Source organism: Heptranchias perlo, chromosome 29 (genome assembly GCF_035084215.1).
Source record: "Heptranchias perlo isolate sHepPer1 chromosome 29, sHepPer1.hap1, whole genome shotgun sequence".
NCBI lineage: Eukaryota > Metazoa > Chordata > Chondrichthyes > Hexanchiformes > Hexanchidae > Heptranchias > Heptranchias perlo.
This window is the reverse complement of record NC_090353.1, coordinates 33674958-33692136: the sequence shown is the minus strand read 5'-3', so window position 1 is coordinate 33692136 and position 17179 is coordinate 33674958. Positions and strand designations below refer to the sequence as shown.

The window sequence follows — 17179 nt, the reverse complement described above, 5'->3', positions numbered from 1 at the left end:
ACAGAGATACCCAGACAGCAAATCACATTGGGAATGCAAGAACAGGAGTAGGCCATTCAGCCCCTTGAACCTGCTCTGCCACTCAATTAAATCATGGCTGATCTGTACCTCAACCCCATTTACCCGCCTTTGACCCATATCCCTCGATAGCCTTACCCAACAAAAAAATCTGTTGACCTTAGTCTAGAAAATGTCATTACACGCAGTTAAACATAGAAATCTGAGAGTTTAGTCAAGGAACGTCAAACTGCGTCAAATGATATGCCCGTACACATGGGGGTGGAGATACTGAAGGTGCTGCCTGGAGAACTGTAACCCTGGCAAGAGTCAGCACCTTCAGCAAAGATGGTGAGAAAGGCACATAAACTCTTTTAAGCCATCCTTTAGACTCACTCATTAACGCTAAACTTCTCATACAATCCTACCTCTTTGGCAGTGTTCACTTGTCCAGCAGCGGTGGTTAAACTGATCGTTGAACACAGTCTGGGCACAGCTGCTTTTTCCTTTCAAGGTGCCCGGGCACACATCACCGCACTCTCGGTCATCTTTATTGGACTTGATGTAATTGTCCTCCACCGAATCCAGAATCTTTGACCAGTCGAGAGTGGACAGGTAGCAGAGCTCTGGGTTCTTCTCGATCCTCACAGCGCCCCGGGTGATGTTCACCAGGTTGTACAGGCCGATTTCTTTGAAGTGCAGCATCTCAAAGATGACCAGAGCGTAGTTGAAGAAGAGGCGCGTCCCGCGGATCACAGTCAAGTTCGGGAAGAGATCCTTCAAGCTCTCCAGGCCATAAACACGGAAGAGAAGCAGGTAATCAGTGATCATAGTGAGCTCTGGAAAGCTCAGGCCACGGAAATCCTCAGGTTTGGTGCCAAACATCAGCAGAATCTGCAGATTTCCCTCAATGACGGTGCAGTTCCTCAATTGTTGCAAGTGTGTGATGTTGTTTCGAATATCTATGCTTTGACAAACTAAAAGGAAAAGAGGGAAGAAAGTTAATGCTTATTGTGGCATCATGAAATGATTTAAAGCATAGGAAACAGTCATTGGTTAAATAGTTTAAAAAGTTTAACAACACACATTAACTCTGAAAAGTTCAAATCCTTTCAAGAACTTTCAGGAAATGTTCCTACAGATAATTCCAATTCCCTTAATTCCCAGGTAAGGCGGCAAGGAGCTACCCCAGCTAATAGATGGCAGAGCAGGCTTGATGCACTGCTTGGCTTGCTCCTGCTCCTGCACTGCGAACCACAAGCAACATGTTTGAAAGGATAATTACACACCTGGGCACACAGACAACAGCGCAACACAAAAGGAGCTTTTCCAATATAATTTTCTTTTAAAATAAGGTCACATTCAATAACAGTAACTTGCATTTATATAGTGCCTTTAACGTAGTAAAACATTCCAGACGTTATCAAACAAAATTTAACACCGAGCCACATGAGGTATTAGAACAGGTGACTAAAAGCTGGGTCAAAGAGGTAGGTTTTAAGGAGTGTCCTAAAGGAGGAGAGAGGGGTAGAGAGGTTTAGAATTCCTGAGCTTAGGGCCTAGGCAGCTGAAGGCACGGCCGCCAATGGTGGAGTGATGAAAACCAGGGATGCGCAAGAAGCCAGGATTGGAGGAGCGCAGAGATCTCGGAGGGTTCAGAGCTGAAGGAGGTTATGGAGATAGAGAGGGGTTAGGCCATGAAGGGATTTGAAAATAGGGATGAGAATTATTTTTTTAATATATAAAATCAAGGAGTTGCCGGACCGGGAGCCAATGTAGGTCAGTGAGCACACAGGTGATGGGTGAACAGGACTTGGTGAGAGTTAAGATACAGGCAGCAGAGTTTTGGATGAGCTCAAGTTTATGGAGGGTGGAAGACCAACCAGGAGAGCACTGGAATAGCCAAGTATGGAGGGAATAAAGGCATGAACTTCAGAATTACAAACACTCCAAGATAACTTGTTCATCTGCTCCACCATGGTGGCAGGGCCTTCAGCTGTCTTGACCCAACACGCTGGAATTCCATCCCTTAATCCAATCCCCTTGCTACTTCTCTCCTTACTTTTAAAAGCTTCCTCAAAAGCCATCTTTGCGGTCATGCTTTTAGTCTTATCCCTTAACTCTCTGGTGTCCATTTCACCTCAGTGAACTGCCTTGTAATGTTTACTATGTTAGAGGTACTGTTATAAATGCATGTCGTTGCTACGTTAATGCCCGTTATACTGCAGTCACACTCTCGCCTCTGAAGGTTGTGGGTTCAAGCCCCGTTCCAAAGATTTGAGCATATAATCTAGGCTGACACTTTAGCCCAGTACTGTGGGAGTGCTGCACTGTCAGACGTGCCGCCTTTCGGGTGAGATGTTAAACCCAAGGCCCCATCTGCTTGTTCAGGTAGATTTTTTTTTAAATCCCATGGCACTACACGAAGAGCCAGGGAGTTCTCCTAATGTCCCGGGCAACATTTACCCTCAATCAACACTTCCAAAACCAGATTAACTGGTCAGTCATCTCACTGCTGTTTACAAGACCATGCTGTGTGCAAATCGACCGCCACAAAACAAAAATGGTCACACTTCAAAAAGTAATTAATTGGCTCTGAAGCGTTTTGGGACACCCTGATAACATGAAAGGAGCTATAAAAATTCAATGACAGTACATATATGTTTTCTTTGCAATGTATTTAGTTTTGCTCTGTTAAAAATGACGTTAATCGTTCAATCCATTACCCGCAGCTGGGCGAGGAGGGGTTGAAACTATTAAACATTTCTGTTTCCAGACATTTAATTAATTAAACCAACTATCCCACATAGAAGCGATGTTGCTCTGTACGTCACTGATGTGGGTTTCAACCTAATTTCCTGTAATCTTTGCCACCATTACTGTGATTTCCTTCATTTCCCTAACAGCAACAACATGCATTTATATAGCGCCTTTAACGTAATAAAAACGTCCCAAGGCGCTTCACAGGAGCGTAATCAAACAGTAACATTGACAATCATTCCTCACCACTACAACAACAAGCGCTTATATTTAACTAAAACTCAGCAGATGCTGGAAATCTAAAATAAAAACAGAAAATGCTGGAAACACTCAGCAGGTCAGGCAGCATCCGTGGAGAGAGGAAGGTAGGGTTAACGTTTCAGGCCGACGACGCTTGGTCAGAACCAGGAGATGTTACAGGTATTAACTAACTCGGGAGCTGTGTCATGCAATGTCAAACCCAAGGAGTGTGAAGCTGCTTCCTTCAAGGGGAGGAAACTGCTCCCCTCCCAAGTCGGGTTTAGAAACTGCTTCACAACTTCACTAAAGCTGCAGAATATTTACATCAACCAGAGCTCCTCAGTGCTTGAGGGCAGTCAGGTGGGGATTAGATTAAATTTTTAAGACATTACATCAGCCACTTTTGAAATTTCCTGAACCATTTCTCCCATATGTCACAGATTTTAACCTGTCAACTTCAGAAAACCTCTCAGCTTTCAAGATCTCCACTCGATTTTTACTTAACATCTGTTGAACTTATTTCCTGTATATCCCCAACAATTTTAAAGGGTGGAATAAAACGTAGATGGAGCCAAAGAATCATATAGTAATCCTAGAGTAAGCTATAAAATAAAAATGTAACCTCAAGTAAGCAGAAGAATTTACTTGTGGAAAACTGAAAATGACACTGGTCATCTAATGTGGGGAGTGTTGAGTCATGATGCTCCAACCATCATGAGGTGTGGGGCAGGCTTAATGGACCAGCTGGACTTTTCCTGCCCATCAATTTCGTATGTCCGTATCAAAGATCCCGTGACATATTTGAAGAACAGACGGGAGTTCTCCAGTATCCTGGCCAACATTCATGCTTCAACCAGCTCAATCAAAAAAAAATTAACTAGTCGCTTATCTCATTGCAATGTCTGGGGTCTGGTTTTAAATGAATAACTGCTGCATTTGCCTACCGAACAAGTCACTAAAGTTCAAAAGTAATTCAAATACCATTTATTAAGTCAATCAAAAACCAGGACAGTTATGATTAACATGCTTATATCGCAGATGTGTTCAGGTCGACCAGACAGATCTATGTGCGTCAAAGTAAGCAGCAGATGCCAATTGATAAGTGATCTCATCATCAGCTCACAGAGCTCCGACAGGCTCCAACGAGTAAATTCGTCTACGTATTTGTTACATTTTTAATTTGTTTACTCAAGGATTACGCGGACAAGGTTCAGTGGACCCATCCGTCTTTTTATTCCATCCTTTAAAATCGTTAGAGGTATAAAAGAAGTAAGTTCAACAGATACACTATAGAGGGAAGATTTTTAGTTGTTAAGTTAAAAACTGTAGCACAGTGGGAGTGACAGTGCAAGGGAGCAAGAGATTATGAAACTACAAAACTAGCTAAAGTTACTTTTTTTTCCCATTTTAGCCTGATCCTGTCCCCACCCAATACTCCCACACACATAACCCCACCACCACCACCGCCCCCCCGCCCCCACCCATGATCAGAACTGTTTCTTTCTATCCTGCTCCCTCAGCCTAGCAATGTTAAGGCCAACTGCAGCACCCCAACTCCAGCCAGGCCAAGAGGTCTGTCCAGTCGGGGGGGGGGGGGGCAGTTCTTTGAGGCCAGGGCTGACGTACATTATTGGGGGCAGAGCAGAAAGAAGCTCGACCCTAAATCTTAACCACGCTGTGCCTGATCGGAGAGCGTTTGATAGCGACACTAGTGTACCAAAAATGGAACATGTTCCATCCCCCAGCACCAAGGCTCCTCACTTTAATAAGCACAAAGTTCACACAAAAAGAAAAAAGAACTCTTCAAAAATGACCTAACAGATACTGTTGAAAACATAAGTGCGATCTAATTAGGTTGTGTATTCAATTTAGTTTCCAATGCATGAAATACAATTAGGATTAGTCTTTGTAAAAAAATGTGCTGCGTAACTGTCAGTCAGACTTTGGCTCAGCTGCTTCCCAAGCAATCCAGCTTAGATAAAATCTCACGGAATCTGCCAACATAAAGCTTTATCTTCAGTAGACACGGAGTACTGACGAGGCATTTCAACTTTATTTTGTACTTTTAGCACCATGGTGATGTACAGTGTAAATAAAAGTGATTTACTCACTGGATTTACAATTTTTTTTGTGTGGGGCATTTGATCTGTTGGAAAAGACAGACAGTAAGGCACATTAATAACCGGTTGGATCACCACAGGGAGGTTTTCTCATTAATTTGTACGACGCAATGTTTCCGATATCTAAAAAGGGATAACAAAGGTACTGTACGTTAATGACTATCTGAAAACAGGCGCGCTTAGTGATTAAGGGGCTTTGTCACATTGGGAGTTCTACAGTCAGGCTTAATGTGTGCATGCAATATGATCTTTCCCTCCAAGTCGTTTTCTCAAGAATATAATGCTACGATTGCTTTTAAGAAAAGAGTACATTTGCAAAGCAACGCAATTAAGATTATAACCTGGAGGAGTTGATTATAAAATAAAAATTCCAAGCTAGTTTGCATTTATCGAGTACTTTATCACACCTCAAAGCGCTTCACACACCATGAATTACTTTGATGTACAATGACTCTTACGGAAGTAAATACAGCAGCCATTTTGCACACAGCCAAGATCTGTACCAACAGCAAATGAAATGAATGACCAATCAATATGTTTTTGTCCAAGGGGGAGAATGAACAACTAAACCATGGAAACCAGGAAGGTCTCAAGTTCGACCCTCAGTCTGTGCTGAGTTGTCGGATTGCAGCCACTGTCACAACTGGGCTCAAACGACCCCCTGGTCCGGGGGGAGGGGAAACAAGACGGGATTCCTACAGCCGATTGCTATCTGGTGATCCCTGCTCAATAAGGGTACGCGCGCGCACATCAGATTAGAACAGAATCAGACTTGGCTGTGACTCCCCTCACCAATGAACTCACACCGTAGGCTCGGCATGAAGCACGGGGAATTAGGCAAGGTACCAGAGAGCTGTCGGCACTCAAGGAACCACACAGGTCAGCGCTTCAGAAGTGGGCAGAAAAGCAAAAAGAAAGCAGAGTCACACCAGTTGTAAAGTCACATCGAGATGCCATACAAATATAGTAACCACGAGTTATCCTCCATTTAAAACTTGCGGACTGCACATACAAAAGTAAAACCCAGCCATGCAACCAGCACAAGTACACACTTGTAGACCTAAAAACAAAAATCGAACATGACATGTACATCAACAATGTCCTAGAAATAATGTGTTTACGGGTACAGTAGTGTAATGGTTATGTTACTGGATTAGTAATCCAGAGGCCTGAACTAATAACATGAGTTTATACCCCACCATGGCAGTTTGAGAATTTGAGTTCAGTTTTTTTTTTAAATCTGAAAATTAAAAGCTGTTGGATTGGCACAACAACCCAACCGTTTCACTATCGTCCTCCAGAGAAGGAAACCTGCCGTCCTTACCCGGTCTGGGCCTGTACGTGACTCCAGTCACACAGCAACACGACTTGACTCTTAACTGCCCTCTGAAATGGCCAAGCAAGCCACTCAGTTGTATCAAACAGAAGGTTGGTCCACTGTAACCTTCTCAGGGCAACTATGGACGGGCAATAAATCCCAGCGATGCCCACATCCCGAGAATGAAGAATGAATAACAAAATTCTACATAGTTCTGTACCAGTGAAGGGGGGCGGGGGGGGTGCTAAAAGTTCGAAATAAAGTTGAAATGCCACATCAGTCATCCATGTACCATCTGTAACAGGTGAGAACACAATCAAAAAGGACACACAGCACTTGGTCAACAATCGCATTTGTTTGTTGCAATGAAAGACAAACAGCTTTATTTGCATTTACTGTACATCCTGGATTAATTTAGCGTGCAGCAGCTTCAGGACTGCAAACAAGTTGGCAAGTAGCCGGGCACCTGGTCACCACCAGTGCACCTGCTTTTGGCATACACTCGGTATATAATCTCAGAAAAAGGGAAAAAAAAGGAACTCGCTTGAAAAGAATGTGTCTCTCACTATCAAAACCTCTGAACCCGAACATTAGGTTTCCCCGTGTTTCCTAAATTATAACAGTGACTACACTTCAAAAAAAAAAGTACTTCATTGGCTGTAAAGTGCTTTGGGATGTCCTGAAAGGCACTGTATAAATACAAGTCTTTCTTTCTTGTTCCACCAATATTGGTTCAAATCCCAGTCCGTACTGAATTAGCGGATCTCATCTGGGACAGCAATAGAGGCGCGGCAGTGTCCCTGGGCTGGAGGAGGAGGAGGAGGAGGAGGAGGAGAAAAAAAGAAATCAGCAAAATGATCCGTTCCACAACCAACCCTCTGCTGGACAACACGCTTGTGTGGCTGTCGAGCCATGTTAGAATTAGGCTTGGCTGGGATCTTCCCCCTGCCAAACAGTCTATCGACACTCACTGTCATGGTTACAACATGGAAGATTCCCATGTGGACAGAGTAAGGGAAGGCTCCCAGCTGCTCACAGAACTGTATCCCAGCAAAATAAAGTGAAAGAAAGGACTTGCATTTATATGCACAAGGGAAGGAACTGATTGGTGAGTAATCGGTGAGTGGTTTTTTTAAGTCTTTAAGTTTATTTTTGTTAAGTTTAGTTAATAATATAATAAATAGAAGCATGGCAGGGCACCTCAGTCCCGTCAAATGCACATCCTGTGCCACGTGGGAACTCCAGGACGCTTCCCGTGTCCTGGAAAACCACAGGTGCAGTAAGTGTCCTCAGCTGGAGGAGCTCGAGCCCCAGATTTCGGAGCTCGAGCCACAGCTGGCGTCACTACAGCACGAGGCTGAGAGGTACGTGGATAGCACATTTCTGGAGGTGGTCACCCCCACAGCTTAAGAGCGTGCAGGCAGAGAGGGACTGGGTGACCGCCAGACAGATAAGGAGGACCAGGCAGGTAGTGCAGGAGTCCCCTGAGGCATCTTGCTCTCTAACCAGTATTCAGTTCTGAATACTGGTGCGGGAGATGGTTCCTCTGAGGAGTGCAGCCAGAGCCAAGTCCACAGCACCATGGGTGGCTCAGCTGTATGGAGAGGGGGTGGGGTGGGGTGGGGAAAGTTAGGAGAGCAATGGTGATAGGGGATTCAATAGTTAGGGGAATAGGCAGACGTTTCTGTGGCCGCAGACGTGATTCCAGGATGGTATGTTGCTCCCCTGGTGCCAGGGTCAAGGATGTCACTGAGCGGCTGCAGAACATTCTGAAGGGGGAGGGTGAACAGCCAGAGGTCATGGTCCATATCAGTACCAACGACACAGGCAGAAAGTGGGATGCGGTCCTGCAGGAAGAGTTTAAGGAGTTAGGAAAGAGATTAATAAGCAGGACCTCAAAAGGTAGTAATCTCCGGATTACTCCCTGTGCCACGCACTTGTAAGTATAGAAATAGGAGGATAGGGCAGATGAATGCGTGGCTGCAAAGATGGTGCAGGAGGGAGGACTTTAGATTCCTGGGGTTTTGGGTCCAGTTCTGCGGGAAGTGGGACCTGTGCAGGCCGGACGGGTTGCACCTCAACAGAGCTGGGACCAATGTCCTTGCGGGGAGGTTCGCTAGTTGTGTGGGGGAGGGTTTAAACTAATTTGGCAGGGGGTTGGGCACCGGGATATAGCACTGGAAAGGAGAAACAAGGTGCACAAAGGATTAGGAGAGACAGATAGCACTGGAGTAAGAAGCAGTACGGTATTAGATGGGATCAGACTAAGAGAGAATACAAGATGGTCTAAGATAGGTTTACAGTGCATGTATGTAAAACGCACAAAGTGTAGTAAACAAGGTTGGTGAGCCACAGGCACAATTAGTCACATGGGAATATGATGTTGTGGCGATAACGGAGACCTGCCTCAAAAAAGGGCAGGATTGGGGACTAAATATTCCTGGATATAAGGTGTTCAGGAAAGATAGGAAAGAAGTGGGGGGGGTGGCAGTACTGATTAAGGAGGATATTGCAGTGCTGGAGAGAGAGGATGCCCTGGAGGAGTCAAGGACAGAATCTATTTGGTCTGAGTTAAAAAAACAATAGAGGTGCCATTACACTATTGGGGGGTAGTCTATCGGCTACCAACTAGTGGGAAGGATATAGAGGAGCAAATTTGCAGGGAAATTACAGAGAGGTGCAAAAGGTCATAGAGTTGTGATAACGGGGGACTTCAACTACCCTAATATAGACTGGGATAGTTATAATAAGGGGCAAAAATGGGAAGGAATTTTTGAAGTGTGTTCAGGAGAACTTTCTTCACCAGTACGTTTCCAGCCCAACAAGGAAGGAGGCATTGCTGGATCTGGTTCTGGGAAATGAGGTGGGCCAAGTGGAGCAAGTGTCAGTGGGGGAACATTTAGGGAACGGCGATCATAGTATCATAAGGTTTAGATTAGCTATGGAAAAGGACAAGGACCACTCGAAAGTAAAAACACTCAACTGGAGGAGGACCAATTTCAATGGGATGAGAACGGATCTGGCCCGGGTAAATTGGAATCAAAGATTGCCAGGTAAAACTGTAAATGAACAATGGGTGGCCTTTAAAGAGGAGATGGTTCGGGTAGTCGAGGTACATTCCCACGAGGGGGAAAGGTAGAGAAACCAAAACCAGAGCTCCCTGGATGACAAAAGAGGTAGAGAGTAAGATGAAGCAGAAAAAAGGGGTGTACGACAGATGTCAGGTTGATAATACAAGTGAGAACCAGGCTGAATATTGAAAGTTCAGAGCTGAGGCAAAAAAGGAAAGAAGAGGAGCAAAGAGAGAGTATGAGAATAGACTGGCAGCTAACATAAAAGGGAATCCATAAGTCTTCTATAGGCATGTAAACAGTAAACGGGTATTAAGAGGAGGAATGGCACCAATTAGGAGACCTACTCATGGAGGCAGAAGGCATGGCTGAGGTGCTAAATGAGTACTTTGCATCTGTCTTTACCAAAGAAGATGCTGCCAAAGTCACAGTAAGTGAAGAGGTAGTTGAGATACTGGATGAGCTAAAAATTGATAAAGAGGAGGTACTAGAAAGGCTGGGTGTTCTTAAAGTAGAAAAGTCACCTGGTCCAGATGGGATGCATCCTAGGTTGCTGAGGGAAGCAAAGGTGGAAATTGCAGAGGTACTGGCCATTATCTTCCAATCATCCTTAGATATCGGGGTGGTACCAGAGGACTGGAGAATTGCAAATGTTACACTCTTGTTCGAAAAAGGGTGTAAGGATAAACCCAGCAACCATAGGCCAGTGAGTTTAACCTCGATAGTGGGGAAAATTTTAGAAACGATAATCCGGGACAAAATTAACTGTCACTCGGACAAGTGTGGATTAATAAAGGAAAGCCAGCATGGATTTGTTAAAGGCAAATAGTGTTTAACCAACTTGATTGAGTTTTTTGATAAAAGGTATCTGAGAGGGTGGACGAGGGCAATGCAGTTGATGCGGTATATATGAACTTCAAAAAGGCATTTGATAAAGTGCCGCATAATAGGCTTGTCAGCTAAGTTGAAGTCCATGGAATAAAGGGGGCAGTGGCAGCATGGATACAAAATTGGCTAAGAAATAGGTAAGAGAGAGTAGTGGTGAACGGTTGTTTCTCAGACTGGAGGGAAATATATTGTGGTGTTCCCCAAGGGTCGGTACTAGGACCACTGCTTTTCTTGATATATATTAATGACTTGGACTTGGGTGTACAGACCACAATTTCAAAATCTGTAGATGACACAAAACTTGGAAGGGTAGTGAACAGCGAGGAGGATAGTGATAGACTTCAACAGGACACAGACAGGCTAGTGGAATGGACGGACACGTGGCAGATGAAATTCAACGCAGAAAAATGCGAAGTGATACATTTTGGTAGGAAGAACGAGAAGAGGCAATATAAACTAAAGGGTACAATTCTAAAAGAGGTACAGGAACAGAGAGATCTGGGGGCATATGTGCACAAATCATTGAAGGTGGCAGGGCAGGTTGAGAAAGCGGTTAAGAAAGCATACGGGATCCTGGGCTTTATAAATAGAGAACAAACGCAAGGAGGTTATGACGAACCTTTATAAAACACTGGTTCGGCCACAACTGGAGTATTGTGTCCCGTTCTGGACACCACACTTTAGGAAGGATGTGAAGGCATTAGAGAGGGTGCAGAAGAGATTTACTAGAATGATTCCAAGGATGAGAGACTTCAGTTACATACATGGACTGGAAAAGCTGGGGTTGTTCTCCCTAGAACAGAGAAGGTTGAGAGGAGATTTGATGGAGGTGTTCAAAATCATGAAGGGTGTGCCCATTGGCAGAGGGGTCAAGAACCAGAGGATGTGGGGTCAGAAGCGCAGCTGGGATTACAGTTGGGACACCGCAATAGAACACAGTACACCTGAACTAAGGAGGGTGCCAAAAAAAATCCTAATCATTATTACTAATCGATCTCCCATGGCATCGCACATGGGGAGTCAAGACCAAGTTTAATCTTCCAAGTAAAGAAGTTAGGTTAGAGGACAGGGGATAACTGGAGCAGGACATGCATTTTAAAGTCATATATTGTCCCTTTACTTTTATAAGTTCATTATAAATTCTTATGTCCACATTTCTAATGGAAACTGCCTATGTAAACTTATACTGTAAGCACACCCCGTCGTGAACTGCGGAACTGTAGCAATTTCACTAGAAGGACAGTGTGACTACAGTGTGCCAAGTTTCCATAGGCAGTTGCCATTATAAATGTAGACACAGGGATTTATAACCGAAAAATGTTGACAGGAATTTTTAAATGTATGAACAGATAGATACTTCAATTGGAATTATGAACAAAGAGGAAATGCACCCAGTTTAAGTACATATTTCTAGGAATAAAGCAAAAAAAAAGCTGGCCATATGTTAATCTACTCACAGTGATCAATCACTCAAAAATTGCGCTGCTATTTTAACTTTTTTTTTTAAATGTTTTGAACTAAAATTAAGCATTTTAAAACAGTCCCAAAAATCTGATATTAGATGAACGCAATTTAAGAAATGCAGATATAAATTTTAATTCATTATGGAGTGTTAAATTCAACATCTGGATTATTCTACGTCAACTCTGGCAGAAATTATTCTCTTCTCCCGTTTTCACTGTTGTTTAAAAAAAAGAAGTGATTACGGCGCCTTCCTGTTAATCCCAAAAGGCACAAATGCCTCTGAACTTTGAGGGGGAACTTTTCCAATCCAACAGTCACTGCATTTCAGAAATAATTAATCGCGTAAAGTACTTTGAACAATTACTGAAAGTCATAATAAAGGCACCATATAAATGCAACTTTATTCCCCTCTTTCAATCAAGTAGTTATGGGATGTGCATTTGCATATCGAAAATTGAATTTTTTTTAAAAGTTAATATCAAATTTGTTGATTTTGAAATTTGCTGATCACAAAAAACAAAAGTAGTTCTCAGTTTATAAAATACTAATAATCTGCCATTATTGTCGTAAGATTTTAACAAAGCTGTTTGACAGACCTTGCTGCGTGCAAAATAACTGCCAGATTGCCTACATATAGAATTACATAAAATTTACAACACAGAAACAGGCCATTCGGCCCAACTGGTCTATGCCGTTGTTTAAGCTCCACAAGAGCCTCCTCCCACATTACTTCATCTAACACTATATCAACATAACCTTTTATTCCTTTCTCCCTCATGTTCTTATCCATCTTCCCCTTAAATGCATCTATGCCATTTGCCTCAACTACTCCATGTGGCAGCGAGTACACAACGAGAATCGATGCATTTCAAAGTAATGCATGATATGTGACGCACTTTCAGATGTTAGGGAGATGTAATATAAATGCAAATTTTCACCGTGCCGTATCATGAGTGATCTTCTCCCTCACTGTCTCAGTGAACTATAATGGTGCATGTGAAATTTCACTGTGACTGCTTGATCTGGACATTTTGAATGCAACATAACACAAGTCTGAAGTATTGGTAGTTACATGTCTGTCACTTGCTGCGCTTGGAAATACGTGAGGTGGTGAATTAAGAGAACGACAATGACTTGTCTTTATATAGCGCATTTAATGTAATAAGCATCCTAAGGGACCCGACTGGAGGAGGAGAAAAAGCACACTGAGCGCTAGTAGGGAAAGCAACCAAAAGATATGGTCAAAAAAAAAACAGGTTTTAAAAGGAAACTTTTGAAGGTGGGGCTCTTGATAATGACTGATGGATCCGCCACCAAGAGTGGAGTGGAGGGAGAGGGAAGCACAGGAGGCCAGGAGCAGAGCAACACAGGCTGCAACCTAGCATGCAGGGCTACAGGTGCAAACATACAGAAGGACAAAGCCATGAAGGGATCTGTAAACAAATCCTGTTTACAAATACTGAATTCAATGTATTGTGGTATCGGAAGCCAATGGAGGCCAGCAAGGACGGGGTGATGGGCAAGTGGCACAGGATAGAATGCAGACAACAGAATTTATGTTTTGGAGTTGAAGCAAGTTGGAGCTTGGGTAGCATCAGAGAAGTCAAGCTTTCGGGTGGCGAGAACATGGATGAGGATGGTAGGGCATCAAGAGACATATTGGAACAGCATAAAAACATACTGTTTTGAGTCCGATTTTTTTGACTGTAGTGTATTCGTACCAGTAAGTGAAAGAACATCGCCTGGTGAACACACTACCAACTGAACAAGCTGTAACCCCCTTGTATAGCACTACAATGATAACAATGAGTCACATTGTTTGTTTGCAACACATCACAAATGCTGGTCTGCAACCCAACAAGCCCAGTCCTGCGACTCCCGTTGACATTATTATTAAATCATAAATTTACAAAGTGAAACAAGCACACCAAAAAAAAATGGATTATAGAAGATAATATCCGTATTAAGAGTGAAAAGGTTGTAATGCAATCTCAAAAATCAGATTAAAGTTTACAAACCGCACAACTGCATGTTTATTGCCATTTGATTGTGTTCCAATTGTACAATTCCCTCCCAGCTACCTGTTGCCCTATATAGTGGAGTTCTCGCCTATTAATGCTGCCAACAGCTGTGGCCTCATTAGCTTTTACCTGCAGCTGGATAAACAAAGTTTAAAAAAAAACCTGCAATTTCCAAAAACACTGACTGGTTGAAACACGTTCATTCAAAGCAACCAGAAAGACGGATCTCGCTGCCTTCTCTTATGAACTTTGCAACCACAAGTTATATAACAGTTCACTGACTCACACATTATCACACTGAATGAAGCCACATACTTGCAAGGGCTTCTCGAGTGGAGGGATGTGGGTGCGTGGCGAGTTCCCAACTTTGGTCGACCATTCGTCGGAATGAAACGAGTGGAAATTGAGAGGCAATCTTTAAACCTCGAGCTGCTCTTGCACCTCACCAAATGGTTTGGTTACAAAAACCGTAATACAGTTGATAAGAAGGGACATTCAGCCCATATGTTCAGAAAGAACTTAGTCCTGGATCTCAGCACCTATTTCTTAATCTGTTGTTTTTTTAAATACAAATCTGACACCAGTTTCTGATGCACGTTTCTTGTGAAACCAGCTGAAAACCCAAAGGTAATCCGCAAAGGTTTTTTTTAAATACAGTATGAGGTCAGCTCTCAGCCTCCTCCTTTCAACTCAGGCTCTGATGCTGCAGAACAGATTTGGAAGGAGGGAACTCATCAGCTTCCAGAAACTACTTGAAACAGGAAGACCATAAAAGGAGGTTAAAGGGAAATAAGACATTGCTCCCCAATGGATCAGTTGACAAGTACGGAGTCTAGTGGGTAACTCAGCCATGCCGACGGGGTAAGTCCCAGGTTAATCCCCAGTTGGACCCGTTAGTCAATTGAGAATCAAGATCACCCATGTGGTCTAATGAGTGTCTGTGGGGGGGTGGGGGGGGGGGGGGGCAGGGGGCATAGGGAAGGGGATAGAAACAGTTAGGTTTCCCACCCGATTCACATCCAGTGACTCCTACACGTAAAATACATGGATGTCAAGGGAGAGCGCAATATGATACTCCTGCATGGTGTCATAACCTGCCAACATGCAGTCGAGCATCACACGTGAAGAATATCTCCACACGGTCACATAACCTTCCAACACTCACACATGAAGAATGGCCATTTTTAAAACGAAGTAACGGGAGAATTCCTGGAGGCATACACCAAGTCAACGTCTTCAGGAGAAGAGGAGTGAAAATTGTGGGTGGGGAAGAAGGAAGGAAAATATTTATTCTGCAGTCTCTCAAATTGAGAAAAATGGGGTTTCTTTCTCAGATTACACTTGTAGTTTCAGATTTTTTTTATTATTCATTCACGGGATGTGGGCGTCGCTGGCGAGGCTGGCATTTATTGCCCATCCCTAATTGCCCTTGAGAAGGTGGTGGTGGGCCACTTTCTTGAACCACTGCAGTCCGTGTGGTGAAGGTTCTCCCACAGTGCTGTTAGGAAGGGAGTTCCAGGATTTTGACCCAGCGACGATGAAGGAACGGCGATATATTTCCAAGTCGGGATGGTGTGTGACTTGGAGCAGAACGTGCAGGTGGTGTTGTTCCCACATGCCTGCTGCTCTTGTCCTTCTAGGTGGTAGAGGTCGCGGGTTTGGGAGGTGCTGTCAAAGAAGCCTTAGCGAGTTGCTGCAGTGCATCCTGTGGATGGTGCACATTGCAGCCACGGTGCGCCAGTGGTGAAGGGAGTGAATGTTTGCAAAAGAAACCAACTTATTTCACCATGAAGTCCTGCACAGTCAAAGTAGTGATTTGGAATTCAGGTAAGAGATTTACACGGACACACGGTAAATGCAGGCACTGATAGATTTACCTGAATTTTGTCAAAATACTTGTTCACTTTAAGGGGCTGCAAGCTTATGAGGCCAAATACGATGAAAATTATTGGAGAGCCTAGGTATGGAATACTTATCATAGGACAACTTAAAACACTCTAGAAAGTCTACCTAAGAGATATAAGCTCTTAGAGACATGTCTCTCTACACAAGAAGCGCTACAGAAATGCAAGCTGTACCTAAATGGAATGAAAGGAATACCTAGGTTCTAACCATTAAAAATAGAATGTAAACTTGCGATAGTCACAGTTACGACAAAAAGTTACTAGCGTTATGTTGCAGGATATCCCATAGCTGAAAACCCAACTGTACGCACATTCACAAACACGCACACAGATTGTCAGCTTTCAAATCCAAAGTTAAGCTGTGCCCCCGCTGATTCAATGGCTAAAAAGGGGGCCATTTTCGGTGTGGAATGAGAAATTAAAATCAAGGCTCCATCTGCTCATTCAGGTGGGCATAAAAACAAGCTCATCGCACTATTCGAAGAAGAACAGGGAGTTTTGCTGCAGTCCCAATCAAGATTCTTCCCTCAAACCAACCTCATTCGCCGTTTGTGGGACCTTACTGTGCAGAAATTGACTGTCACGTTTGCCTACATAACAACAGTAACTGCGCTTCAAAAAAAAAGTCATTGGTTGTAAAGGTCGGAATGTCCCAAGGACATGAGGCATTACCCAAGTTCTTTCTTTTTGTTCTTAAAGACAGATTTGCTCTCATCCTTTGCCAGGGTAGGCCTCCAAAAGGTCAACATATCTCCTACCCAAATGCACTGAGCGCATAACATGTAGTCTACTCGAGATAATCACAAACCAGGGTCACACTCCAAGGCTGTGGTTACACTGCACACAGGGTGCGAAGATTAACCTGAAAATTGTACTACAAGCTGTGATCACTCTCACCGTGTCAGGAGGAAGCTCTGCCTATACACACTAAACAGAGCTCCATTCCATGTCAGGTACATCTTTAGTATTCTGAGACTATAGCTGGAGGTGTCTGCTTTCTCAAACTATTACCAAAAAAAAGAGATTCTTCTGAACATTTATAAACTGCCCATCAGATCCAACAAACCACCTAAGCATTTCTTAAACCCAGCTTCACACCAGACCAGAATTATATACTACACAGTGTCAAGCCCCAATGGTGAGAGACAGACCCCCTCCTCTTCAACCCTGAGGGGCCTCATGCTTGGCATCAGTGAGTTCCAGAGTCGGATTGCAATCTGACTGCGGAGTTATGTTGCCAGCGTCGCGTCAATGCAGAGCCAAAAATCACTTTGCATCAACCCAAAAGTGGCAGTATAATTGCATCCTAAAATGGCTGAAGTACCCAGCCTCGTTGCAAGCCTCCAAAGCGATCTTCCTCTCAAGACGCAACATTTAGGAATCAAAACGATTGTGG

The 17179-nt window shown here is 43.6% G+C and overlaps 1 protein-coding gene across 2 annotated transcripts in view; it reads right to left on the bottom strand.

Annotated features, from left to right (window-relative positions):
* Positions 1 to 17179, bottom strand: part of LOC137299601 (insulin receptor-like) — a 201675-nt gene that overhangs the window by 168264 nt on the left and 16232 nt on the right. For both annotated transcript variants that reach the window (XM_067968460.1, XM_067968461.1), the window contains exon 2: positions 426 to 974. In XM_067968460.1, coding sequence (XP_067824561.1) covers positions 426 to 974 — 549 coding nt within the window. The remainder of the gene's footprint in view (positions 1 to 425; positions 975 to 17179) is intronic.